At 45.3% G+C, this 27,945-nt stretch overlaps 1 protein-coding gene across 1 annotated transcript in view; it reads left to right on the top strand.

Moving 5' to 3' along the window:
- stom (stomatin) overlaps positions 1-24,368 on the top strand; it is a 48,776-nt gene extending 24,408 nt beyond the window's left edge. Inside the window, exons 4-7 of the mRNA XM_048558799.2 lie at positions 7,168-7,250; positions 7,365-7,568; positions 12,822-12,956; positions 20,776-24,368. Of these exons, the coding sequence (XP_048414756.1) occupies positions 7,168-7,250; positions 7,365-7,568; positions 12,822-12,956; positions 20,776-20,970 (617 nt within the window). The 3' untranslated portion in view covers positions 20,971-24,368. The remainder of the gene's footprint in view (positions 1-7,167; positions 7,251-7,364; positions 7,569-12,821; positions 12,957-20,775) is intronic.
- Positions 24,369-27,945: the final 3,577 nt, after the last annotated feature.

Raw genomic sequence — 27,945 nt, 5'->3', positions numbered from 1 at the left:
TCTCATATTCACCATGGACGTCCAGTCCCTATACACCTGCATTCCGCATGCAGATGGCCTCAAGGCCCTCCGCTTCTTCCTGTCCCGCAGGCCCGACCAGTCCCCCTCCACCGACACTCTCATCCGCCTAGCTGAACTCGTCCTCACCCTCAACAACTTCTCTTTTGACTCCTCCCACTTCCTACAGACTAAGGGGGTGGCCATGGGCACCCGCATGGGCCCCAGCTATGCCTGCCTCTTTGTAGGTTACGTGGAACAGTCCCTCTTCCGCACCTACACAGGCCCCAAACCCCACCTCTTCCTCCGGTACATTGATGACTGTATCGGCGCCGCCTCTTGCTGCCCAGAGGAGCTCGAACAGTTCATCCACTTCACCAACACCTTCCACCCCAACCTTCAGTTCACCTGGGCCATCTCCAGCACATCCCTCACCTTCCTGGACCTCTCAGTCTCCATCTCAGGCAACCAGCTTGTAACTGATGTCCATTTCAAGCCCACCGACTCCCACAGCTACCTAGAATACACCTCCTCCCACCCACCCTCCTGCAAAAATTCCATCCCCTATTCCCAATTCCTCCGCCTCCGCCGCATCTGCTCCCACGATAAGACATTCCACTCCCGCACATCCCAGATGTCCAAGTTCTTTAAGGACCGCAACTTTCCCCCCACAGTGATCGAGAACGCCCTTGACCGCGTCTCCCGTATTTCCCGCAACACATCCCTCACACCCCGCCCCCGCCACAACCGCCCGAAGAGGATCGCCCTCGTTCTCACACACCACCCTACCAACCTCCGGATACAACGCATCATCCTCCGACACTTTCGCCATTTACAATCCGACCCCACCACCCAAGACATTTTTCCATCCCCTCCCCTGTCTGCTTTCCGGAGAGACCACTCTCTCCGTGACTCCCTTGTTCGCTCCACACTGCCCTCCAACCCCACCACACCCGGCACCTTCCCCTGCAACTGCAGGAAATGCTACACTTGTCCCCACACCTCCTCCCTCACCCCTATCCCAGGCCCCAAGATGACATTCCACATTAAGCAGAGGTTCACCTGCACATCTGCCAATGTGGTATACTGCATCCACTGTACCCGGTGCGGCTTCCTCTACGTTGGGGAAACCAAGCGGAGGCTTGGAGACCACTTTGCAGAACACCTCCGCTCAGTTCGCAACAAACAACTGCACCTCCCAGTCGCAAACCATTTCCACTCCCCCTCCCATTCTCTAGATGACATGTCCATCATGGGCCTCCTGCAGTGCCACAATGATGCCACCCGAAGGTTGCAGGAACAGCAACTCATATTCCGCCTGGGAACCCTGCAGCCTAATGGTATCAATGTGGACTTCACCAGTTTCAAAATCTCCCCTTCTCCTACTGCATCCCTAAACCAGCCCAGTTCGTCCCCTCCCCCCACTGCACCACACAACCAGCCCAGCTCTTCTCCCCCCCCACCCATTGCATCCCAAAACCAGTCCAACCTGTCTCTGCCTCCCTAACCGGTTCTTCCTCTCACCCATCCCTTCCTCCCAACCAGCCCAGCTCTTCCCCCCCCACCCACTGCATCCCAAAACCAGTCCAACCTGTCTCTGCCTCCCTAACCGGTTCTTCCTCTCACCCATCCCTTCCTCCCACCCCAAGCCGCACCCCCATCTACCTACTAACCTCATCCCACCTCCTTGACCTGTCCGTCTTCCCTGGACTGACCTATCCCCTCCCTACCTCTCCACCTATACTCTCTCCACCTATCTTCTTTACTCTCCATCTTCGGTCCGCCTCCCCCTCTCTCCCTATTTATTCCAGTTCCCTCTCCCCATCCCCCTCTCTGATGAAGGGTCTAGGCCCGAAACGTCAGCTTTTGTGCTCCTGAGATGCTGCTTGGCCTGCCGTGTTCATCCAGCCTCACATTTTATTATCTTGGAATTCTCCAGCATCTGCAGTTCCCATTATCTCTGAAACAAGATGTGACACCATGTTTATGCAATATTCCTTGCAATGTGACTCGTGTTTAAAAATTCTCTCCCTCTCTTTCTAATCCACTTAATCTTTGCACTGCTCCGTTCTATTCAGTTAGTTGCTCAAGATGCATAGCAAAATGGGGGGGAAAATAATGTATCTAGAAGAATTATTTTAATCATCTTTTATTCTTTAGTGGAACATGGGTATCTCATAGGAAGCAGTAGGCCATTCAGCCCATTGAACCTGTCCTGCCATTCAATACAATTATGGCTGATTGAACACTTCAGTGCCTTTCACGTATGCCATCACCTTGTCTCTGCCAAGGTCAGGATTTGTTGCCTGTCCCTAATTAACCCTGAATCTGAGAGGCCTGCGAATCCTTTTTAGAGGGCAGTTAATAGTCAGCCAGTTTGCTTTACACCTGGTGTCACAAATGGGCCAGGCCACTTGAGGTTGGCAGATTTCCATGTCTCAGCCAGATTGATTTTTGCACAAATGGGTTCATATTGAGATGAGCTTTTGTTAACAGCATTTAAGCAGCATCAGCTGCTGTGCTGGTCTTAGCGAAGTGAACATGCAGGAGCGGTCGAGAGTAAGCCGGGAAGTTGCTTTAATCACGGTTTGGAATCTAGGCAGAGGGTGAGCATTGCAAGAAGAGAAGGAGCCTCACAAGTCAAGCATCTTGAGTTGTTGTGGATCAGTGTTGTGAGGCCTGACAGACCAGAGAAGTAGTTAAGCAGGGGTGGGTGGGTAGTGGCAGGTGAGTGGAATCCATTTGGGCAACGTGGGATGGAAGCCTGGAGCTGGGAGGCTCGGAGACCAAAGGCCTTTCTCAAAAAATGTAAACTGGGAGAGGAAAAGGAGCAAAGCTGAGAACTGAACTTGTGGCTTTGGTCCCTGACCTGACACTTAAGCCATGGAGAGGTACATGCTGTTCATGTCCAATACAGATTTAACCAGGTTCAGTAACAGACAGGAACATCAGCTTATAGCTGAAATGCTGAACCTGACCCTTATCCATGCACAGCAGACCCAGCCAGTTGGTAGCCTGATAGTTGAGCAAGGCTGTCCAGCAACTCCCTGCTTATGCTCGACTCAGTATCTGGGGGTTGCCTGCGGTGAGACCAGTGCTGAGAGCTGCCCCTTGGCAGACTGTCCCCTGTAGGTTAGGGAGCTAATGTCAGTGATCACAGCAATGAATGGGGGTGAACTTCCACAGCTACAAAAGTGTTATGGATTATCCCCAAATGCTTCAGTTTCATTAACAGATGCGCGGGAAGTTTTAATATTGCTGGGGAAAAAAAACCTCCTTTTGGATCAGAGTGAGATTCTGTGGCTCCCATCTGTGACTTTTTTTGCCTAAAGGGAGGTGTGTGTATATGTGTGAGAGAGTTGGTGAGCGAGAGAGTGTGCGTACATGTGAGAGACCAGGCATCTTTAAAATGTGATGTGAAGTGGGGGCCGTGCCTGGCGCCTCCTGCCCTGTAGCATTCCTCCTGTGATGGGGTAAATAGAGAATAGCCTCCCAAATGTAAGCCAGACCATGCAAGGATGTTCGATTTCCTTCCCTTTCCTAAAAAAAAAATTAGTGAATCTCGTGGATTTTTGTGACACTTTCCAGCTTTGTGGCTACTCCCACCGAGGCTAGCTTTTGATTCCTGATTTTAATTGATCGAATTAATATTCTAGCGGTTTCTGTGGTGCGATTTGAACTAGTGACCCTGGAGCATTAGGCTCCCTCTCAACCGGCTCCCTACTTTAAAACTGCGCCCCTCTAAAACTTGTCACCCTGAGAGACTCAGTCTGTCCTTGGCTCCAAGTCAGCTTTGGCTGTGAAAAGGCAGCTTTAACCATTGTTCTGAACTGTGCCTGCTTTGTAAATATTATTGATAGAACAAGGTGTCACTGTCAGAATATTGCAAAAACTTGGACAGCTAAGCCTCTTGTGGAGTTTTTCTACACTGTCTCTCATGGAGAAGGTGGACCCACTGTACATAGTACTCATGTGGCATGAAAGCTAGAGAGAATGTTTGTTTTTTCAGAGATAGTAGGAACTGCAGATGCTGGAGAATCTGAGATAACAAGGTGTAGAGCTGGATGAACACAGCAGGCCAAGCAGCATCAGAAGAGCAGGAAGGCTGATGTTTTGGGTCTAGACCCTTCATCAGAAATGAGCCCATTTCTGAAGAAGAGTCTCAACCCGAAACGTCAGCTTTCCTGCTCCTCTGATGCTGCTTGGCCTGCTGTGTTCATCCAGCTCTACACCTTGTTATCTTTGTTTTTTCTTTTTTTGTTTTAAACTGTATCAGATTGTACAGTACCCCTGATGTGACTCACTGCTGTGAGTGTCTTCTGGGACCTAGACCAGGGTGACATTGATGTCTCTCTCTGCGGTGTACAATATACACCGTTTTAACCTATTCTTGGTTAACCCATTGGGGGCTGAATGTGAAGGGGTGTTGAAAGTTGGACTGACCCCTGCACTGAGGCTGAGGAGATAAAAAGGACACCAGGAGAACTGAGAAGAGATGGCCTAATTTTCTGATCCCAGTTGCCTGTCGTGACATGATTAGACTAAATTCTTTGGGGCTTGTTAAATGGACCCTAACCAGATTAGTGTAGGTGGATGGATTCCCTTTAGAAAACTTCATGATGTAAACAAGCTGTATCCAGATTCTATTCCTGAATTATCCGGTCTTCGCAAGACAGCGTTCTGCTCCATCGTCAGCGAACGTCTGGACTTTCAAATCCTTTTGCCTTTTCAAGCAACTGTTGAGAATGTGTTCTGGTCAGAAAGTGTGCAGTGAAGCTAAGAAACCATTCTACCACACACCACTTTCAAATCGCTGGGATGCCTTTGTTTTTAGCAGCTTTCGTCTTTCCCAGTTCTTCGTTTTAAGACAGCATTGTCCTGACTTCTTTGTGTCTGTGAAACTAAAACAGAGACTCCGTGCTCTTCACCATCTTCCTCCCACCTCACTGTCGTTGTCAGGTCAGCGTGGATTTGACTCTTAAGCCTCTTAAAAGGACCGCATATTCACCTGAGTCTGTCACTTTGGGATGGATGTGTGGGGTGTTTTGGGCGATGCAGGAATGACAAGGTGACACTGCCTTGTAGTTAAGAGAAGGCTCTAAACTGTGGGAGTAAGATGTCAGAGAATGGGAAATATTCCCTTCTGTTGGATAACTTGTGTGGAGGAGCATCGTGCCCTGTTTATCATGGAGGGGGATTTATCCTTTTTACCGTCTTCGTTCGGACTAACACAGCAACATGATGCCAACAACCACAAGAGGTCATGGTGAAAATGAACAAACAATTCAATCTAGATGTACCTCTTTCTTTCCTTTTCCTTCATCAACCATAAGGGACAAGCTACGAGGCGAGGGGACGTGTGAGGCTTCAGCCTTTCTTGCTCAAGCTTTCTACCTCTACCACTCTCTCACTGTAACGTATATACACAAACTCATACACTCGTGTGCGCACTCACTCACTCAGTCAGTCAGTCACGCGCACACACACACACACACTTGTTATCTAAGTCAGACACACACACACACTTGTTATCTAAGTCAGACACACACACACACACACACACACACACACACACACACACACTTGTTATCTAAGTCCCTCACACGTGTGCACACACACACACACACACACACAATTGTTATTTAAGTAAAAGCACTGCCTAGAGGACTCTGAGGACTATGTAAATAAAGGATGTGCACTTGAAATTGAGCACGAAGGAACATGCTGTATATATCAATCCAAGTATTTGCCTCCAGGCACGTTGCTTTTCAAACATGAGACATATTTGAAGTATCTAAAGATAGATAAATGGAATAAGATGTCCCTTAAGATCGTGACCAGTTGCAAACAACCATGTTATTACTTTGGGGAGGAGGGAGCAGGGGAGAAAGAGAGGGAATACGGTGATTTTAGGAAGCTGTGTAATGAACGCTGTCCTGTCTGGGGGTGGGGGGGGTTGCAGGAAAGGTTGGTGAAAGGAGATTCAGTGGTAACTTCCAGAAGGGAAGTGGATCTGGGGCGAAGGGGTCATTCAGTGAAATCCTGTCTGACCTTTGGCCTGACTTCATCTGTCTGCCCTTGCTCCTTAACTCTTAATCATTTTAGTTAACAGAAATCTGACAATCTCTGCTTTAAAATATACAATTGATCGAACATCAGCTGTTTGTGGAATAGTGTTCTGATCCTTTGTGCATAGAGGCACTTAAATTTAATAGGGAGAGTAATTTATGATGCAGAATGAAGCCACTCAGCCCACTGAGTGTAATCTGGCACCCCACAAAGCAAGCTGGCAGTCCCATTCCCTCGTGTAGCCCTGTGCATTTATTACCCTTAAGCACACCTCCAAATCCCTTTGGGAATTATTGAGATCTTATCAAAAAGAGGAGCAGAGTCAAGAGGCTGACTGACCTGCTCCTGCTCTTTCTGTCTTTGTTTTACAGGCCAGAATAAAATTATCCTCCCGTTCATCTCTGTAAATATGGCCTGTATAGTCCTTATGCAATCAGCTGGTGTGCACTGTGTTGCTGTTCTTTTATCTAAACCTGTCACAGTGCTGTACGCCTTTATCAGATCTTCCTTCAGTTCCCTTTGCTCCAAGGGGAATGGTAAATATTTTTGCACTTCAGAAGTTATTAATTAAACCAACGTTTCTTATATGAAACCGGTGACGATTTGACTATCGAATCTGGGAGACCGCTCTCTGTAACACCTTGCCCATTGGGGCGGCACACTGTCTGAACTGCAGTCTCCTGTTATCTGAGCTGTTTTGTCAAACTATGTACTGACATGTTGGAGCCAGTCTGTTGCATAGCCCTGTTGTATTTGTGTGTGCTGGGGGAGGAGAAAACTCCTGGTGCTTTTAAAAATAGTTCAGTGCAGTTGGCGCTGGGAGCATACTCAGCTGCCAGAACTGTTTAGAACTAAAATGCAAGCATTAAGTTGTGTACTTTTCTTAAAAGAATGTCGGGCTTGTCACCATAATAAGTATGCAACGTATCTGAATAAAATGTTTTTAACGTGTACCATCGTTTGACAATGTTCACCTTTTGAGCAATTTCAGGACTTCTGTCCTAGGCAGTGAAACCTACAGTAATAATGGCACTTGTATTATGTTTAATTGACAGTGTTTCCATAACTATTCTAATTTATTTCCTTTCCTTTTTGTTGTAGGGCTATTTTTTGTCTTGCCCTGTACTGACTCCTTTGTTAAAGTAGACATGAGAACCATTTCCTTTGACATTCCACCTCAAGAGGTAAGATGTTTTAAATGTTCAGTGTTATACCGGGTACAATGATGTTTCAGATCCCACACCCTTCCAATACCTAGTATTGATGTGTTTTCTTTTAAAAAAAAATCCTTTGTCTAGATTCTCACCAAGGACTCCGTGACGATCAGCGTTGATGGAGTTGTTTATTACCGCGTTCAGAATGCAATCCTTGCTGTTGCGAACATCACGAATGCAGACTCTGCTACCCGACTGTTGGCGCAGACCACGTTAAGAAACGTGCTTGGAACAAAGAATCTGTCTCAGATTCTGTCAGACCGTGAGGAAATCGCACACAACATGCAGGTGCGCACAAGATAACCTTCAATTTCATGCCTTTCCTCACACCTTCGTTTTCCCCCAAAAGGTGGGACTTGCGATGAAAATATTTGTAACGCTGCGCAAGCTTTCACAAAGTGCAAAACCTGACCCTTTTTTTTATTGAAATAAAAACCGTGTGGAGCTTGAGGTCCCTCAGTACACATACAGTTACGGGCTGTGACATATTATTCTGTGTCAAACATGTAGCCTAGGAGGATTTGCAGTTTCCAGAATCTGAGTGATCTGTCTCCACTGAGCCTTTGTGGTGATTGTCTCGAGCTTTAGTGCGTCATCTGCATGTTTTCATGGCCCTAGAAATGTCAACAGCTCTTTATGTTACACATGTGTTTTGTGTGCCTGTACATTCTGTTTGACGTAATTGGCCCTATTTATGATAATAAAATGTGAGGCTGGATGAACACAGCAGGCCAAGCAGCATCTCAGGAGCACAAAAGCTGACGTTTCGGGCCTAGGCCCTTCATCAGAGAGGAGAATGGGATGAGGGTTCTGGAATAAATAGGGAGAGAGGGGGAGGCGCACCGAAGATGGAGAGAAAAGAAGATAGGTGGAGAGGGGAGTATAGGTGGGGAGGTAGGGAGGGGATAGGTCAGTCCAGGGAAGACGGACAGGTCAAGGAGGTGGGATGAGGTTAGTAGGTAGGAGATGGAGGTGTGGCTTGGGGTGGGAGGAAGGGATGGGTGAGAGGAAGAACAGGTTAGGGAGGCAGAGACAGGTTGGACTGGTTTTGGGATGCAGTGGGTGGAGGGGAAGAGTTGGGCTGGTTGTGTGGTGCAGTGGGGGGAGGGGACGAACTGGGCTGGTTTTGGGATGCAGTGGGGGAAGGAGATTTTGAAGCTGGTGAAGCCCACATTGATACCATTGGGCTGCAGGGTTCCCAAGCAGAATATGAGTTGCTGTTCCTGCAACCTTCGGGTGGCATCATTGTGGCACTGCAGGAGGCCCATGATGGACATGTCATCTAGAGAATGGGAGGGGGAGTGGAAATGGTTTGCGACTGGGAGGTGCAGTTGTTTATTGCGAAGCGAGCGGAGGTGTTCCGCAAAGCGGTCTCCAAACCTCTGCTTGGTTTTCCTAATGTAGAGGAAACCACACCGGGTACAATGGATACAGTATACCATGTTGGCAGATGTGCAGGTGAACCTCTGCTTAATATGGAAAGTCATCTTGGGGCCTGGGATGGAGGTGAGGGAGGTGGTTTGTGGGGCAAGTTGCAGGGGAAGGTGCCGGGTGTGGTGGGGTTGGAGGGCAGTGTGGAGTGAACAAGGGAGTCACGGAGAGAGTGGTCTCTCCGGAAAGCAGACAAGGGTGGGGATGGAAAAATGTCTTGGGTGGTGGGGTCGGATTGTAGATGGCGGAAGTGTCGGAGGATGATGCTTTGTATCCGGAGGTTGGTGGGGTGGTATGAGAGAACGAGGGAGATCCTCTGGGGGCGATTGTGGCGGGGGCGGGGTGTGAGGGATGTATTGTGGGAGACGCGGTCAAGGGCGTTCTCGACCACTGTAGGGGGGAAAGTTGCGGTCCTTGAAGAACTTGGACATCTGGGATGTGCGGGAGTGGAATGCCCCATCGTGGGAGTGGAGGCGGAGGAATTGGGAACAGGGGATGGAATTTTTGCAGGAGGGTGGGTGGGACGAGGTGTATTCTAGGTAGCTGTGGGAGTCGGTGGGCTTGAAATGGACATCGGTTACAAGCTGGTTACCTGAGATGGAGACTGAGAAATCCAGGAAGGTGAGGGATGTGCTGGAGATGGCCCAGATGAACTGAAGGTTGGGGTGGAAGGTGTTGGTGAAGTGGATGAACTGTTCGAGCTCCTCTGGGGAGCAAGGGGCGGTGCCGATACAGTCATCAATGTACCGGAGGAAGAGGTGGGGTTTGGGGCCTGTGTAGGTGCGGAAGAGGGACTGTTCCACGTAACCTACAAAGAGGCAGGCATAGCTGGGGCCTCCATGCGGGTGCCCATGGCCACCCCCTTTGTCTGTAGGAAGTGGGAGGAATCGAAAGAGAAGTTGTTGAGGGTGAGGACGAGTTCGGCTAGGCGGATGAGGATGTCGGTGGAGGGTGACTGGTCGGGCCTGCGGGACAGGAAGAAGCGGAGGGCCTTGAGGCCATCTGCACGCGGAATACAGGTGTATGGGGAATGGACGTCCATGGTGAAAATGAGGTGTTGGGGGCCAGGGAATTGGAAGTTCTGGAGGAGGTGGAGGGCGTGGGTGGTGTCACTGACGTGGGTAGGGAGTTCCTGGACCAAAGGGGAGAAAATGGAGTTCAGATAGGTGGAGATGTGTTCGGTGGGGCAGGAACAGGCTGAGACAATGGGTCGACCAGGGCAGGCAGGTTTGTAGATTTTGGGAAGGAGATAGAAACGGGCTGTGTGGGGTTGGGGAATAATGAGGTTGGAGGCTGTGGGTGGGAGGTCCCCAGAGGTGATGAGGTCATGAATGGTGTTGGAGATGATGGTTTGGTGCTCGGGTGTGGGGTCATGATCGAGGGGGCGGTAGGAGGTGGTGTCGGAGAGTTGGCGTTTGGCCTCGGCGATGTAGAGGTCAGTGCGCCATACTACCACTGCGCCGCCCTTGTCTGCGGGTTTGATGGTGAGGTTGGGGTTGGAGCGGAGGGCTGCCCGTTCTGCGGGGCAAAGGTTGGAATGAGTGAGAGGGGTGGAGAGGTTGAGGCGGTTAATGTCTCGACGGAAGTTGGAGATGAAGAGGTCGAGGGAGGGTAGGAGGCCTGGGCGTGGTGTCCAGGAGGAGGATTTGTGTTGGAAGCGGGTGAAGGGGTCAGTGGAAGGAGGGTTGGGTTCCCGGTTGAAGAAGTAAGCATGGAGGCGAAGGCAGCGGAAGAACTGCTCTATGTCCAACTGTGACTGGTATTCGTTGATGTGTGGTTGTAGGGGGACAAAGGTGAGCCCCTTGCTTAGGACTGACCGTTCGTCCTCAGTCCTATTTATGCTCCACTTAAGCCTCCTTTCCACCTTTCTTTGCCTAACCTCATTTAATACATCCCATTTCTTAGTCACATATGTTTTTGCAGATTCAGTTTCATTTCTGTGCATTTCTTCTGGATAAATGTGGTGGAGTATGGGTGGAGGGACAGTTTAATGCCCTTCAGACAGCCTCTTAAATGTGTAGCAAAGCCTCCTGTTAATCATTTAGTCCTCAGTTGTGCTTGAAGGCAGTTATCAGTTCCAAGTACTGAGTAGTGCCAAAGTACAGATGCAATTGTACCAGACAAGTAAATACTTATCATGTGAGGGTTGGCTCATGCTTGCACACATCTGTACATGGAACAGGCTGGCTTGATGCTTGGGAATTGGTTCAATGTGTATTTTGTTCCCAGCTGTGACCCAATATTTTCAAGCCTTTGTTTTAAAGTTCATCTTCACTAGTTAAACTCATCTCACAAGTCCTCAGTTCACTATCTGTCTCCCCTCCAACACTACCACAAAAAAGTTGCCTGCGTGTCATTTAGAGTTTAGAGCACTGTCTCCTATCACCTGCCTTTGAAGATGTGCATTCATGTGTGACCAACTTCAATCATACCCCACTCTGAGAGAGACTGGTCATCGTTTATATGTCAGGGAGGAATTGAATGTTTTCACTGATGTAAATTTGGAATATTCTGAGATTTTCAATAAAGAAAAGGGGTCAACAAAATACTGGTCATGATAAATGGAGCAGATTAGGAGTATCCATCTAATCCCTTGAATTTGCTCTAATATTTAGATCTATACTCAAACTGTAGTTGAACTATTTACATCTTTACTTGAACCAATTAGACTGCTGCAGATCACGCGATACACTTTCCCCATAAATCCTTTGTCGATTGTTGGGAGAATACCATCTGGTTCACTCATGCCCTTTAGGGAAGGAAACTGCCATCCTTACCTGGTCTGGTCTACATTTGGCTCCAGATACACAGCAATGTGGTTGCTCTTAACTACCCTCTGGGGTGGACAATAAATGCTGGCTTAGCTAGTGATGCCCCTTCATCCTGTAAATGTACAGAGTAATATAGTGCTCCATCTGAGGTCTGTGCAATTGGAGGACCACTTCCTTGGTTTTAAGTCCCAAGGAGGTAAAGGCCAGTATTTACCCTTGAGGTAAAGGCTATTATTTCACTAACGTCTCTTTATTTAAATGACTTTTTCTATAAATGGACTTGCTTTTCGAGATGGTCATCCAGACCCCATTGCACAGCACCTAGCTCCCCACCATTTCACAATAAAAAATCTCTTGGCTCTCTTTTGATCCAGCATGAAACACTTTGTAACCCATCGCATTTGAACTGCGTCTGCCATGGTTTTGCCCATTCGCACTGTTTGTGGCTTTTGGTGTTTTCAGTTCTCGTTCTAACTTGATGCAGATCTAGTGTCACACATTCCAACTCTCTGTCACTCCCTCTCTTTATCCACGTCATTAACATATTTGTTGTAAAGCTTGCTCCTGAAAGAACGGCGCCATGTGATTCGAGCTTCTATCTGGCAGCTACACAATTACTTGCTGCAGGGGAAAATTATGACTCTCAGAAGTTTTGTAATGTAGTTTGACCCTGATTATTGAACTGTTAAGACTTGATTGGTTATGGTTAGAATATTTCAAGTTTGGGCCTTGAGCATTGTGCAAACCACCTTCAGAATCTTAATGATAGAACAGTTGCACGCTCCAGGTAAGCTGCTGTGTTTTCCATTGCTTCATCATTTATTGATATTCATAGCTGCAATTATCCTCCCTCTATTTCTGTTGTCTTTCTGCAATCTGTAAGTCTTCAGTCATTTCCGTTTCCTTCCAATTGGCACAAGGGAAAATTGACCAAAGCTCAAGATTCTTTGGCTTGTGTTTAGGTCAAGGAACTACACTCAAACATTAACCTTTCAAATGGGGAGAGTTTGCTTTTTCCTACTGTCTTCCATTTTATCCCCATCATAATAACTGTGTTTACATCCAATGAATGGGTGATTCTTTCAATATTCTTCACACACACAGTCCTCATGCGTAATTTATTGTTCAAAAGGAGTCACTTACGTTGAGTTATTTTAGTTTACGATTCTTCTTTTCTTCTCCCTTGACAAGCCTAATCAGGAAGAACATGGCAATGTTTTCGAAAGTATGCAACTTTGTTTGCTCTTCCCCCTAAATTTTGAGGGGAGCAGTGGGGAGAGTGAAGGTTTGGACCTTGTGTATCAGGAAACTCACTTTTTCTTGTAACTCATTTTCTCAGACGACACTTGATGTTGCAACAGATGAATGGGGCATTAAGGTTGAGCGTGTGGAGATCAAAGATGTGAAGCTACCTGTCCAACTGCAGAGAGCAATGGCAGCTGAGGCTGAAGCGTCGAGGGAGGCTAGAGCCAAGGTAAGCACAACCAGAGCAAATGCTCAGGCAGAACCAAAGTGGTGAAATACTGAGGGGTTTCTTTTATTTTTAACTTGGCTCTTTTATTTCAAATGAGTGTCCTGCATTTGGTGAGGTCATGTCTGCTTTCGTTAAAGACCCTTTCCAGTCCACCACGGCTTTGAAACCTTAGTCCCATATTATTTCTCCCACTGATGTAAGTAAGTGCAGTAAATGTTGGATGGTAAATGGGTGCTGGGGGAGAACTGGAATTTTTTAAATTCACTCACGGGTTGAGGGCATCGCTGGCCAGGCAGCGTTTATTTCCCATCCCCGCTCCCGAATTTCAGATTCTTTCCATCTAAATTGTGGTATGTGATTAGTTGCATCATGGATTGTTGCTTTCTCTTGCTATAAACACTGCTGCATAACAAATACTGTATTTGGATATTCAGTTGTCTTCGTGCGATCAGCAAATCTATTTTGATGGCCAATGCTTTAACACCAAGGTTACTTGATAGTCCTATCATGTATCTGTATTGACTCGGGCTATCTTCAGTCTATATTAGCTGGTCTGTTGTCCCACATCATTAGTTAGTGTGGAGTTAGTGCTGATGTTTTGATTTGTTAAAATTAACACAAACGTTTGCATTTTCTTGCTGCCTTTGTAGCTGAGTGAGATCTGCTTTAGTCAACAGTGCATTTTAGACTTTGTTCAGGGCTAATAGGTCCTGGGACTGTCAGTGTTTTGCACAAAAGACTGCGATGGCTTGGCAGGAATAAACCCTCTGCTGCAGCTCATTACCAGAGTAGATCTTAGCAATGATCCAGTCTCAAAACTCTAAACATTTGTACGATAAAATATTTGCCCAAAGGAGTTGTTATTCTACAAGAGATTATGTGCAGAATAGGAAAAAAAAGGTAAATAATTAAATACTGGTTTTTCATGGGAAAATGTTACAGTACAGAAAGAGGCCATTTGTCCCATTATTATGCCCTTTGTGAAATTTGGCCTGCCGTGTCTAACACAAGTACCCTACTCTTGGTCCTGTAGATCGAAGCGCTTAAAGGTCACACCCAAGGGGTCGGTAAATGCAGTGGGGGTTATTGTATCTACTGCTCTTTTCAAGGAGTGATCACCTCATCCTCCCTCCCTTTGCATGGAAAACGATCACTCCTCCATTCCCTGCTACACCTTCATATTCTCTGCTGTGTAGTTATTGACAGTTTGCCAAGAGAAATTGGGTTGTTCTTTCCACCCATGTCACATTGTAAGCTGAATTAAATCTCCCCTCTGCTTTTATTGCGAAGGAAAGAACCCCAGGCCTTTCCACTCTTTCTTCCTTCATTTTGAAATTTTCCTCTTCTGGCAATATCCTCTTCAATGTCTTCTGTACCCACTCTGATCGTTTTCTTCCTATCACACAGTGATAAGGACAGTATGTAATACTGTAAGCAGTGTTTTATACACATCCAACATATCTTCCCTGCTCTCGGCCCTGGCTTATAAAAGGGAGTATCCTATACTCTGCCTTGACCTCCATTCCCCTTGTGGATCTGTACATGTCAAGATCCCTCTATTCCACCTCACCTGTCAATCCTGTTATTTATTGTGTATTCCCTTTTGCCTTATTTTGGCACCCAGATGCACTGCTGCCCTAGATGGGTGGGGAAGGGTGTGGGCAGTGACAAAGTGGTAGCATCGCCGGACTACTTATCCCCTATCCTGATGGAGGGGGTTTGAGTTCAAGTCTCACTGCGCTGATCCAATGGAAAAACGTGACCAGTGCTGATTGTCCTTAAATAACCATCTACATCACCAGTGATCCTTTCGGGAAGGAAGCTGCTGTCATCACTTGGTCTGGAGTACAAGTGACTCCAGACCCACAGGAATGTGGCTGACTCTTAACTGCCCTCTGGCCAATCAGAAATGAGCGATAAATGTTGACCTGGCCAGCAACACCCACATTCCATGAACAAATTACAGATAAACACTTCTTCAGATTGAATTTTACTTACTATTTTTCTGTCCACCAATCCAGTGCAGCCAAGTCTATAACTTTCTTCCTTCAAATCAACCACGTGACTTCATCTGAAAACTTCTTAATCATGCTCCCCTACATGCAAGACTAAATCATTTGATTATATTACTGAGGTTTAGAAGAATGAGGGAAGCTCTCATAGAAACTCTTGAAGCTAAAGGCATCAAAGAAAATGGGAAAAAGTAGGCACAGCGGACTAATTTAGATAATTAGCCATGATCATAGTGAATGACAGAGCAGGCTCAATTTCTAGTTTCTAGATACCACAAATAGCAAGAACTGTTGTACTGAATCCTGCACTTGTAACTTTCTCTATATTTGATGTCACAATCATAGAAAAAATTTGATTTTCTGGTTTCCAAGTCTGATTGTTTCAACCCATGAAGTGCAATTAATTGGAGCTTTTACATAAAGACAGTGAATCAAACCTGGTTAATAAGCTGTATCTGAATTAGGGAGGCATGTGCCTTTATTGATGCAGTGTTTACACTTTGTAAAGATGTCTCTACTCATTCTAGCATCTTACCGGATATAAATAGATAACCACAAACGCCAACTTGCATGCTAAATAAAACACCAAAAATGCTAGATGAGAAAAGACAAAGTTCCAGCTAAACCACATGCTGCTGCAGGTGGCCTGCAGTCACCTGTCCCTCCTCAGGTTTTACGCTCGGAGTATATCATGTCTCCAACCAGGGTAGTGGTAATGTTGCTGGATCCAGAACTAATGTTATGGGTTTAAATCCTACCATAGCAGATAGTGAAACTTAAATTCAGTAAACATCTGAAATTAAAAGCTGGCTGATTGGTGACCAGGTAACCACTGTCAAATTGTTGCGTTAAGACCCATCTGAGTCACTCATGTCCTTTTACGGAAGGAAACTGCATCTCCTGGCCTGTATGTGACTCCAGATCCACAGCTATGGCTGACTGGACATTTGGGGATGGGCAATTAATATTGGTCTAGCCAGCGACACTTACAGCCCAGAAATGAAGTTTAGAAAATCTCAATGTATTTTACTTCTCAAAAATGTTTGGGATACTGGGAGAAGGATGTGGGAAGGTGACTAAAGGTACGACTGCCGAGGTCTGAACGTGGGGTGTATATGTTCCTTCAGGAGCACTTCATGTCCAAGTACAAAGTTCAAGTTCCAGTCCAGAGGCTTGTGTGCACAAAACTGGCTCGACACTCCAGTGCAGTACTGATGGAGTGCTACACTGTTGGAGTTGCCATCCAAACCTCGACCCCAGTTGCGCTCTTGCGCTCTCAAGTGGATGTAAATGATTCCATGGCACCATTCTGAAGCTGAGGGAAGTTACCTCAGAGTCCTGAACAATAATGATACATCAAGGAACATTGCAACACAGATTATCACAATGCTGGTTGTGGGAGCTTGCTGTGTTTCCTCTGGTAAAACAAGTAAATAACTGACAGTACTCTGAGACACAAAGGCAGTGAATAGCATGATAGAAATGTGAGGGTTTTTTTCTGGTAACTAAGACAAAAATGTGTCTTCTAGTGAGGTGAGGAGCATTTTGACCTCCAAATGGAGAATGAGGAATTTCTAAATCCTGTAAATGGAGGAAGTGTCGTGATATTTGGTTTTTATGTTGTAGCACTTTCAGCATCTGAGGCGTTTGATGTAACATTGGGGTTTGTGGGGAGGGCATGTGTTTCTCATGCACTTTCTTATATCTTTGGTGCATCATAATCCAATGTTATCCTTTTACCAGTGTAATCACTATGTGTAGACAGAGCAAATGAGTTGAATGATCTGTTAATGATTTTTGGGGAGGAATGTTGGCCTAACAGTGCGGAGCATTGTCTTTGCAATTCCCTTCCTTAAAAGGCAGTGGATGCAGAATCTTCAAATAACGAGAAATGGTGTGGACTTTTTTTGACATGTTGCAAGCTGAGGTTGCCCAGAACACATAGAAACATATAAAACTATGAAGGGAATAGATAAGGTAGAAGCAGGGAGGTTGTTTCCACTGGTGGGTGAAACTAAAACTAGAGGGCATAGCCTCAAAATAAGAGGGAGCAGATTTAGTACTGAGTTGAGGAGGAACTTCTTCACCCAAAGGGTTGTGAATCTGTGGAATTCCCTGCGCAGTGAAGTGGTTGAAGCTACCTTGTCGAATGTTTTTAAGGCAAAGGTCGACTTTTGAACAGGAAAGGAATTCAGGGTCGTGGCGAGCCAGCAGGTAAATAGAGCTGAGTCCACATAAAGATCAGTCATGATCTTATTGAATGGCAGAGCAGGCTCGACAGGGCAGATAGCCTAATCCTGCTCCTATTTCTTTATGTTCTTATGTAACAGCTGATAGAAAGCAGGCCCATTCTGAAGTAGGACATGGCATTAACGGGACAGAACCAGGACGTTTGCCCAGCAAGTCGATGCCAGCATTCACATTGTCACACGATTCTCTGTTCTTCATCCAACTCCACTTGCACACCTCTCTTGCAAGTTTAATGAGCTTTCCCTTAAATGTTGTTTAGCAGGCTGCATATTTCCTCCAGTGTTTCGATGTTACTTCTCGGTGGTCCTGGCCAAGCTTTTCATTGGTTCATTTGGGAAGCCACCAAATACAGCTGTGTTTTGGTTGATTGTAAGCCAGGGACTCAACGGGAGCAAAAAACATCCTCAAAATGCTTCCAGTTTCCTCTTGAGTCTCCTGTACAACTAAAGTCTGAGTTGAGCGTTTGCTTCAGGAGGTGTAGTATTGAGGTCGGATGGTGCAATACAGCACACTGTCCACCTCCTGGACTGATAACTGATTTGCTGATGGGATGTGAAGCTGCAATTTTTTAAAAATTCATTCACGGGATGAGGGCATCACTGACTAGGCAGCATTTATTGCCTATCCCTAATTAACACGAGGGCAATTAGAGTCAACCACACGTTGCTGTGGGTCTGGAGGAGGGAGGGATGGCAGTTTCCTACCCTAAAGGACAATAATGAACCAGATGGGTTTTTCCCGACAATCAACAATGAATCCATAGATTCCAGATATTTATTGAATTCAAATTCCACCACCTACCGTGGTGAGATTCGAACACAGCTCATTGTAACATTACCTGAGTCTCTGGATCAACAGTCCGGTGATAATACCACCTCGCCTGAAGCTACTAACTGAGCCACAGCTAAAATCACATCAAATGAGCTGTAGCAATTTTCCCAAGATGCTTAGACAGCACCTTCCAACTCTATGACCACTTCCATCGAAAAGGGCAATGGCAACAGACGCATGGGAACACCACCCCCTGCAAGACCCCCTCGAAGCCACTCAACATCCTGACTTCGAAATATATCGCTGTTCCTTCCCTGTCACTGTGTCAAAATCCTGGAATTCCCTCCCTAAAGGCATTGTGGGTCAACCTACAGCACATGGACATCAGCACACCAAGAAGGCAGCTCACTGCCACCTTCTCAAGAGCATCTCAGGATGGGCAATGAATTCTGGGCCCAGCCAGCAACACCCACGTCCCATGAGAGAATTTGAAAAAAAGGACAGGTTGGTGTCATTCGTATAAATGACCTGTCCCCAGTTATGCCTCCCTGCCGTTGCTCCTTCACCATGCCCTCCCCATGTCACAGTGTGACCCAGGGAGGCATCTGCCTGGGAGTTCAGAGGCATGTTGGCAGGTGGTGGGGCTGTGCCTATTTTCCATCCACCCCCTCCCTTCAGGTTCCACCCGCCCTCAGCAGCCTCTCCACGGCAGGAGGAGGAAGCTCCGTTCCCGTCTGCCCCCTGTGCCTGCCACTCTGGGCATTGTCGGTGCATGCTGGCCGTGCTACCATCTGGAGTGTGCCACCTTCACCTGTGAGCGTGTGGGGCCATCTTGTGTTGTGGATGCTCACTCTGTTCCAGTCACTGGATCCTGCTGAAGTCACTGCGGCTGGGCCTTGCCCAGTGATTTGAGGCGGTCCAACTCTTTGGTGCTGATAGAATGTGTTAGGGGGTCCACAAAACATGACTCCAGTCTCAGGGTTGAATACTCTGGTTCTCAGTAAGGTCCTGCCCTGCCCAACTCCTGTAGAAATCTGAGGTCCTCCATCCTTCTCTTTAGAATAAAGACATGTGACAGATGGTTCAATCTTGTGACATGTACACGTGTTCCTTCTTTAGTATATCATTTCTGCATCGCTTCAATGTGTCCATGTACTTTTAGTACAAGACAAAGGTCAAAGCTATTCATGATACACTGTACGGTCTTGTCAATGTTTAACACCACTTTTCAACACTTAAGTTCTATCCGCCTGGCAATGAAGCCAGTGTTTTTTTTACATTTGCACGGCCCTCTTAATCATTGCCATTGCTTTAGCGATTCGGTATCTGCACCAACCCTACCCCCTCACCTTTTCTCAATGAGGGTGCAGTCTCATATTGAGGTTTGTTTCTTGTTCATTGACCACCTCCACCACCATTCTCTCCCCTCCCCCTCCAACCATCACTATTCCTTCTCCTCTCCTCCCACCGTCACGGCCTCCCCTCCCACCGTCACTATTGTTATCACCACCATTACCCAGTTGCCACACTTGCTGCCATTTGCTCATCTTTATATTGTATGCCCGAGGACACGTGGCTGTTTTTTGTCACAATGCACACGGCAGTCCCAGCACCAATCCTCGTGGAAGCATGCCCGTACTTTGCTGATGGGGTTCAAGGTCTTCCCTAGGATTTGAGTAAATCCTTTAGACTGCGTCATCAGTGGAGCACTTTGGACTGCAGTGTTAAAAGCTGTATTCTCTCAGTGTGAACCTGATGTCAGTTCCTGCCTATTCAGTTGGATGTAAAATACATCTCACTTAAAGGGAAGAGGGTTCTCCTGCTGCACGGACCTGTGTCCCTCCCCTCACTGACACCGAACAAAAGAAATGACCTGCCTACTTAACTCTGAGATAACCGGGTGCAGAGCTGGATGAACACAGCAGGCCAAGCAGTATCAGAGGAGCAGGAAAGCTGACCATTCGGTTCGAGACACTCCTTCAGAAAAAGGGCCTAGACTCAAAACGTCAGCTTTCCTGCTCCTCTGATGCTGCTTAGCTTGCTGTGTTCATCCAGCTCCACACCTGGTTATCTCAGATTCTCCAGCTTCAGCAGTTCCTACTGTCTCTGCTTGTCACCATTCGCCTGGACTAAGTGCCTTGCTGCCTCAAAAGGAAGCAGTTGAGCATGGAGCACTTTGAGGTGCTTGGATTGATATTTATCAGCCCCTCCCAAACTCTCTCCCCAAGGTTTGATTCTTATCTCTGGGTCCGTTCTGAAAAAGGGCCTGACTCTAAATTCACCCAAAGCACAGCTGTTCGGGACACCGCTGAGGAAATGTGGATTGGGTGGAGGCTCAGTTGAAGTTTTGTTGGAACTGCCTTTACAGATCTTGCAATACATGCATTCCCTACCCCCTTGAATTTTTCCAACCGCAGCTAAACACGTCAAAACCACAACATTTTCTGCCACATTCTAGGAAGCTTTCTCCTTTAACAAATGAGTTCTGTCTTCCTTGTGGTTTTAGAATCCCTACTGTGCCATTTGGCTCACGGAGACCCTCCAAAGAGCATCCCACCCAAACCCAACCCCTTATCCTATCTCTGTAACCCTGTATTTCCCAAGGCCAATCCACCTAACGCGCACATCCCTGAAAAATATGGAGCAGTTTCCATTGGCCAACCCACCTAACCTACATGTCCCTGGACACTATGGGGCACCTTCCCATGACCATCCCACTTAACCTGCACATCTTTGGATGTTGCCAAGTCTGTTCCAGATCACTGACCCTTTTTTTGTTCTCACAGGTAATTGCAGCCGAAGGGGAGATGAACGCATCCAGAGCGTTGAAAGAAGCTTCTATTGTGATCTCAGAATCTCCAGCAGCCCTACAGCTTCGCTACCTGCAGACCCTCACCACTATCGCTGCAGAGAAAAACTCCACCATTGTATTCCCTCTGCCAATGGACCTGGTGCAAAACATAATGGGGGCAAAGAAGTGATGTCACTGAACACCAGTCTCGACCACAGTTTCTACATATGTTTTCCAATGACAGACAATTTTGGTTAGAATTACTTTTCATTCTTTTTTCCACATTGTAATAATAGCAAGCAAGGTTTTCGTTAGTGATGGGTTAACAGCTAGACCTATAAAAGAAGCGCCATCGAATAATACTTCACTATATGTCAATGCTTCCACTTCTGAACAATTTGATTGTATTTGTTAAAGCAGTGAGTCACAGCGGAATGTACACCATGAAGGGCAAATTCATGGCATGCATGCACTAGTCTCGGAACAAACTGTTTTGTACAGTTCTGTCGTCGTAGCATCAGCCTGAATGTTTTTTAGCCAAACATAATGGCTTCACCAATGAAACTCTAGAAAGCCATAATGTTTTCTGTCCGTTTACTAGCTTCATTTAGCGCAGTGACATAAAGAAGCCTTTGTCAAACTCTCACCTCAATACGGCTACAAGCCTAGCAAAACCCAGTCCAGTTAAATCAAACCAATACTGTTTAACTTTGCAGTTTAGAATCCTCAGGAGGACTTCTGCTTTGACGAAGGATCTAATTATATCATGCCATTCAACTTGTTAGACTCCAGTGTTTCTCGCCCCACCTATACTCCTGTTTATTTTAAACAAGCCTTTAAATATGCAACATATGTAATTAGAAGACTTGTATCACATATCATTTTATATAAATCCATTTTAATTTCTGTGATTTGTACAGAGCTACTTGTTTTGAACTTTGAGATGTTGAAATTTTGTGCCCATTTATTGTGCCTGTACCAATATGTCAAAAGTCTGGATCAAAATGAGTGAAATTTAAACCATCACGCTCACCCGAGACCCTAAAAGTGATCTACAACCTCAATTTAGAACCCTGCTGCAGTCTGAAGGGCCGGTATGTTTGGTGCGTTCAATGTTAAGTATTTCCAGTCTTTCTTAAAAAAAAGTTGTAGAGTGAATAATGATCTGTATCTCACATCATGTTCCTCACCCCCAGCCGTGATGCTAATGTGTAATAGTTTGTCTATTTAACCTCTCTGACAAAACTCATTGCTGGTGGATGACTACTTGCTCAGTATTAAATACAGTTGTGTGCCCCTCCGTTGACACTTTAGACTGGGCAATTATCAGCTCAGGCCTAATGAGACACCCTCCATGTGTAAAAATTGGTTTCATTCCAAATTGCAACCGGCCCTCTCCACCAATCTAAGTTTGTAGGATTTCCTTCTTTTTAAACTATGACTACACATTTCTGACTCTTGCTTCAAGGAAAGTAACCTTTTTAAGTGGCCCCCAGCCATCTACACAAGGTACAGCACTTAAACTGAATAGGATGAATAAATCACATGTTTAGATCATTGCCCATTATACCTATTTCTTATTGGATTGCTTTTAATGAGGTAGTAAACATCACAGACGTTAAAAATTCCTATCAGATCTTTTGTATCAAAGTCTCAATTTTGTTGCTGAGTTCATTGCGTTGTGAATCAATTGTTGGGTTATCTTTGTGAGGAAATCTGAAAGAAATGTCACTCCAAGGGGTGCATGATGTCACCGTTCTGCCTGAGAGTTTTATAGGGGGAATGCTGCCTGTCTTAATATATTGCCCAAGTGAGTCACTGATATCTAACTGTGGGGCAGTGCATGGAGCAGAGTAATTCCTGTCCTGATTCGATGGGGAGTGAATGAATCCTGGGCAGACTGTAGCAACGTTATCACTGCAGAGTTCAAACCAGACTCTCCTTTAGAGGCTGGTGCCATTAATACCATAATTGTGACTGTTGTCTCTGTGCCCTGGGAAATGTGTTGTCTCGCAGTGCTCAGCAAATACCAGACCAAACAACGACCAAACACCCAGGCTCATTTTTGAGGGGGCAGTGGGTGTCGTTGGTACAGTAGAGCTGTTTTGGTTCTTGGTCGTGCTTGGAAGGTTTAAAATCTTGACCTGATTGAAAAGAGTAAATTGCTTCTTTTAAGAAACTCACTTAATGGTTTCATTCGAGAAGTGAAATCTGTTTGAACCATTTGTTAATTATAGTTTGTAATGTTGCTGTAGAAACTTTGTGGTTTTAATAATTTGCTGTTCACTGACAGTAAACTGAGTTTCACTGTGAGACTTGTTACATCATTACACCAAAAAAAAATCATTATTAAAAGCCTACTGCTTAAGTACCTGTAGTCCGAATGAATGTGCTTGTCAATAGAGCCATTGCAAAATTATTGCCGTCCCAAATACCAAGGCTGGAGAAACATGGACATAAGCAATAAGGGTAGAAAAGTACGCTCATCAGTTCGGTATATGACAGTGATGTTTTGGTGTACATATTTCATCTGAGAAATTGTCAAATCACATCAAATTCAATCAACTATGTGTCAATACCATTTTTTTGTGCTAATGGTCTGAAATAGATTCGATTTGCATTTGATTAACTCTCTTCCGCTGAAGCTCATTCAGCCATGGTAATGTGATCATATATGTGTCAATGGGCAGTAAATGTATTGGCAGTGGGGGAAATAAACATTGGTACTGGATGAGACATTGTACGTAGTGCACTGTCACTTTGAACTTGAGTGCTGGTTATGAGTGCAACCCAGACCAAAGTAATCAAAGTAACTAGTTGTGTGTAACATGATTTGGATCATTTTGCTCTAAATAGCAGTCTTGCTTCACTGTCTCCAATGACCACTTATCTTCCATGTGGACTAAATTACACTCGTATCATGGGAAATGCTGCTTTTGAGATGAAAATTGGGCCATGTCATTGGAGCAGAGTGAAGGGAGCTTTGAACTGTATCTGGCCATACTGTACATCTGTGAGCACATAACCTTGGCAGAGAGAGTTGGCTTATCCTTCACTATGGAGAGTACAAAAACAAAACTTGGCCAGAACAAATTTCTGGAAATTACTTTTACGTAGTTGCCTTGTTACTGTTTGTGATTCACTTATTGCTGAGTCAGAAGCAGCCCACCACTGCAGATGAAGTCTTTCTTCAGTCACTTAAAATTGCCAATTCGTTTTATGTCTTTTAAATCTAAAACCTACAGCCAGTTGGAAATTGGGCCTGAGTCTGAATTGGACATGAGAACAAGATACTTTTCAAGAAACCAAGACAGCCAGAATAGATTAGACTTGCCCCAGGTTGACCCAGGCAGGGTTTTGGAGGCCTTACAACTCATTGCAGTGTACTGTATAATTTTTCTGCTGAAGTTTGGGAATGTAACAACTTAGAATGTATGCAATATGTAACAACCAAGGCAATTGCTTATCTTCCAGAAGTTAATCTGCTTTTCTTTGATCATTTATGATTTTAAAAGCATGTTCAATAACTGGTGTAGTGTGCTTTTATATTTAAGCTTGCAGTGCATTTAATAAATGTTATTAAATCAAGTCTCCTTATTTGTAACTTTGTTCCTCACATTCTGTAAGTGTCTACTTTGTGTTTCTCATTGAAAGAGCACCCAAACAGGCGCACAGTCATCAAATGGTTGTTGCAACCAGTCATGATCTCAGTACAACGCAGTGCTTTTCAACAAGCTGCATGTATGGGGAAAACTGTGACCTGGGGACAAACAACTTTGCATTTGTATAGCAACTATTGTGACAGTTCTGCCAATCATATTTCTGAAAGGTGGTCACTGTTTGAGGGAAACATTGTGACCTTATGTACGCAGCAAAATGCTGCAGGCAGCAGTGATATAAATGACCAGGTATTGTTTGTACGATATTGAGCAGTCAGGATAAGTCCCCTGTACTTTTGCACATTGTGCCTAGGCATTCATATACTTATGGGTACAAGGGTAAAAGAGAAGTTCTGTTTAATATACATCTAAAGTCTGGCACCCCTGGCATTGCAGCACTCCCTCAGTGCTGCATGGAGATGTCAGCCTAGCTTATGTACTCAAGACTTAAAGTGGGGCTTGACACTGTTGCCAAAAGTGAGTATGCAGGAGGAACTCAGCTCTGAAAAGACAAAATCAGAGTTAACATCTGGATGCTGGCAGACCTGCTGAGTTTCTCTAGCAATTTCTGTTTGAGATTTCCAGCATCCATACTTCTTTGTTTTATTTTTAATTCCTAAGCTACTGGATTCAGTGTTCAGTCCTCGAGGCTGTAAAGTGTCTAAGCAGAAGATGAGGTGTCGAGTTCTCGTTGGGACATTGCAGCAAGCCCAGGTCAAAAACGTTAGCCTGACAGAAAGTGGGTTATTGAAATGGCAAGCAACTGGAAGATTGTTCTGTGTATAGTAATTATCCCAGAGGTGTTCCATGAAGCAGTCAGTCTACATTTGGCCTCACCAGTGAAAGGGCTTTTAGATGACTGTGTCCCATTCTCGTTGCCCTACTACAGAAAGGATATTATTAAGCTGGAGAGGGTTCAGAAGAGATTTACCAGGATGCTGCCAAAAATGGTGGGTTTGAGTTACGTGGGTAGGCCAGGACCTTTTTCACTGCAGCGAAGGAAGTTGAAGGGTGAACTTATAGAGGTTTTTAAAATCATGAGGGACATGGGTAAGGTGAATGGCAAGTGCCTTTCCTGTATGGTGGGGGAGTTGAAATGTAGGGGTCATATTTTTAAAGTGAGAGGAAAAAGATTTAAGGACGTGAGGGGCAAGTTTTTTTTATGCAGAATGACTTGTGTTTGGACTGAACTTCCAGAGGAAGTGGTGGGTGTGAGTACGGATATAACCATTAAAAGACATTTGGTGAAGTGTATCAATAGGAAATGTTTGGAGCAAGATGGGCCAAGCGCAGGTGGATGTAACTAGTTTAGTTTAAGACCGTGGTCAGCATGGACCGATTAGACAGAAGGGTCCCTTTCTGTGTCCCATAACACTGACACCACGCTGTGAGCAGCGATTGGATTGAAAGAAGTACAAGGGAAATGCTGGAAGGCATGTTTGGGACCTTGGACAGTGAGGAAGGAAGAATTGAATGGGCAAGTGTTGCACTTTTTGATGGGATTGCATGGAAAGATGCAAATGGTGGGTGGAGGGGGAGGCATTAGGAATGATGGAGGAGGGAACCAGCATGTTAGAGAGGGAATGCTGACAGGGGAAAGTGTGTTTGGTGGTGGCATCCTGCTGGAAGTAGCAGAGGATGGTCCTTTGAATGTGGAGATCAGTGGGGCGATATTTTATTCAATATGAGGTGGGAGATAAAAAGCAATAAAGACGAGCAAGTGAAAGATCAGAACGGAAATCCTGTTGGGAGAAGAGCAGACCTTCAAGGTCAGCATAACTGGAAGAGAAATGGCAGTGAATTCAGCTCTCGAATACTGCAGATGCTGAACGATTTCCAGCCGTACCCTGCAGTATTTTGTCTTTTTTGAACCTGTGACCAGCTGTTTCAGAGAATCAAGCTGTGCTGCCAACGTTTATCTCGTTGGCTCTCCTCATTCTTCGTCTTGGGTTAAGTATTCATTCTCATGTGTGTTAATTAATAATCTCATTAGTTTCGTTAATTCAAGGAAACCTGGTTAAATTGGCTCCTTATAAAACATAATTTAATCTGGGTCTGGGAGAAAGTCACATGGGAAGAAGCCTTTCGAAATTAACCTTGCTGCAGCCAAATGGGGGAGTTTCTAAATAAAATAGGAGCTGGAGCTTTCTTCCATAACCAGGGCCTGAAAGGTTTGAGCTATCCTGTCTCGAACTGGAGTGATTCTGACTAATAATTACGTCAAATAACCAAAAAAAACACAATCAGGCCAGATTCCATTCTGGGATTTGGCTTGTCCAATTATAACATCAGCTGGGATTGTAACACTGATACATACCTGCCCCAGCAAGAAATGTCTCCTTTTGGCCTCTCTACCGTCAGGAGTAAGCACTTTCAAGTAACATTCCTTTTCCTAACTCAACTTTTCCTATTACCTGCCTGCATCTGCCAGTTTCTCCCAGGCTGTATCTAAGGCGACAGGTTTAAGATATGCAGACATTGAGAAGTAGCTGTGGATCCATGTCAGTCGCTACTATATTTGACTTCTGGTCACAACAGGACCCTCTTGGGGGCAAGCAGTTGGTATGAAGGCTGATATTTGGTATTAAAATTATGAGGCCCCCTGGGAAAGAAGCAAGGAAACCATCTGAGTTGAAGGACCTTGTTAGACAATAAGACCATAAGAAATAGGGGCAGAAATAGGCCATTGGGCCCATCAAGTCTGCTGCACGATCCAACAAAATCACGGCTGATCTGATAATCCTTAGCTCCAGTCAGTTGCCTTTTCCCCAAAACCCCAGATTTCCTCAATGGTTAAAGACCTGCCTACCTCAGCCTTGAATGTGCACCTTATGACCCAGTCTTCTGCAGTGAAGAACTCCACAGATTCACAAAGGAAAAGCTAGCTGCAAAGAGAAACTGGAACCATACCAGATCAAAGCAGCCCAAGCTCAGTTGAAATTCTTATATTCAGAGGTGAGATGTAATGTGCTTCAATTAATTGTCATGTCACCTTGAATTCTGTGTGGTAGCCCAAGTTAAACGAGGACTACTGTAATCTCTCGGTCACTGTTAGTGAGTTTATATCTATTCCTTCAATTTTGACTACTTCTTTTGCTGATGGAGCAATGATGACTGCTCAATTTATCACTTATAGTGAATTGACAACTGGTGCTGAGTGTTTCAGTCATTATTGGATTAAAGCATCACAAATTGCTCAGATCACATTTAATAGCACATTGCTGGAAAAACCAGGGCAGATTTGCTTCTTTAATTTTATCTTTCTTCTCTGCTTGTTGACCTAGAATCACCTCACATTCTGGAAACGGAGATATTTGAAAATTAAAAGCTTGGTTGGGTTCCCTGCTGTTAAAGCTTTGCGCATGTTCATTTTCTGCATCCCTGTGAATTTTGGATTAGCTAATCCACAAGTAAAGGAAAAACACAAGACAACGGCAAACACAACACAAGAGGGCCCAGAATTAAGACATTGGTGTTGGTTTTACGCTGATCCGACAATTGACATA

Source organism: Stegostoma tigrinum, chromosome 29 (assembly GCF_030684315.1).
Source record: "Stegostoma tigrinum isolate sSteTig4 chromosome 29, sSteTig4.hap1, whole genome shotgun sequence".
Taxonomy (NCBI): Eukaryota; Metazoa; Chordata; class Chondrichthyes; order Orectolobiformes; family Stegostomatidae; genus Stegostoma; species Stegostoma tigrinum.
The sequence above is the reverse complement of the archived record's forward strand: the minus strand, read 5'-3'. Positions and strand labels throughout refer to the sequence as shown.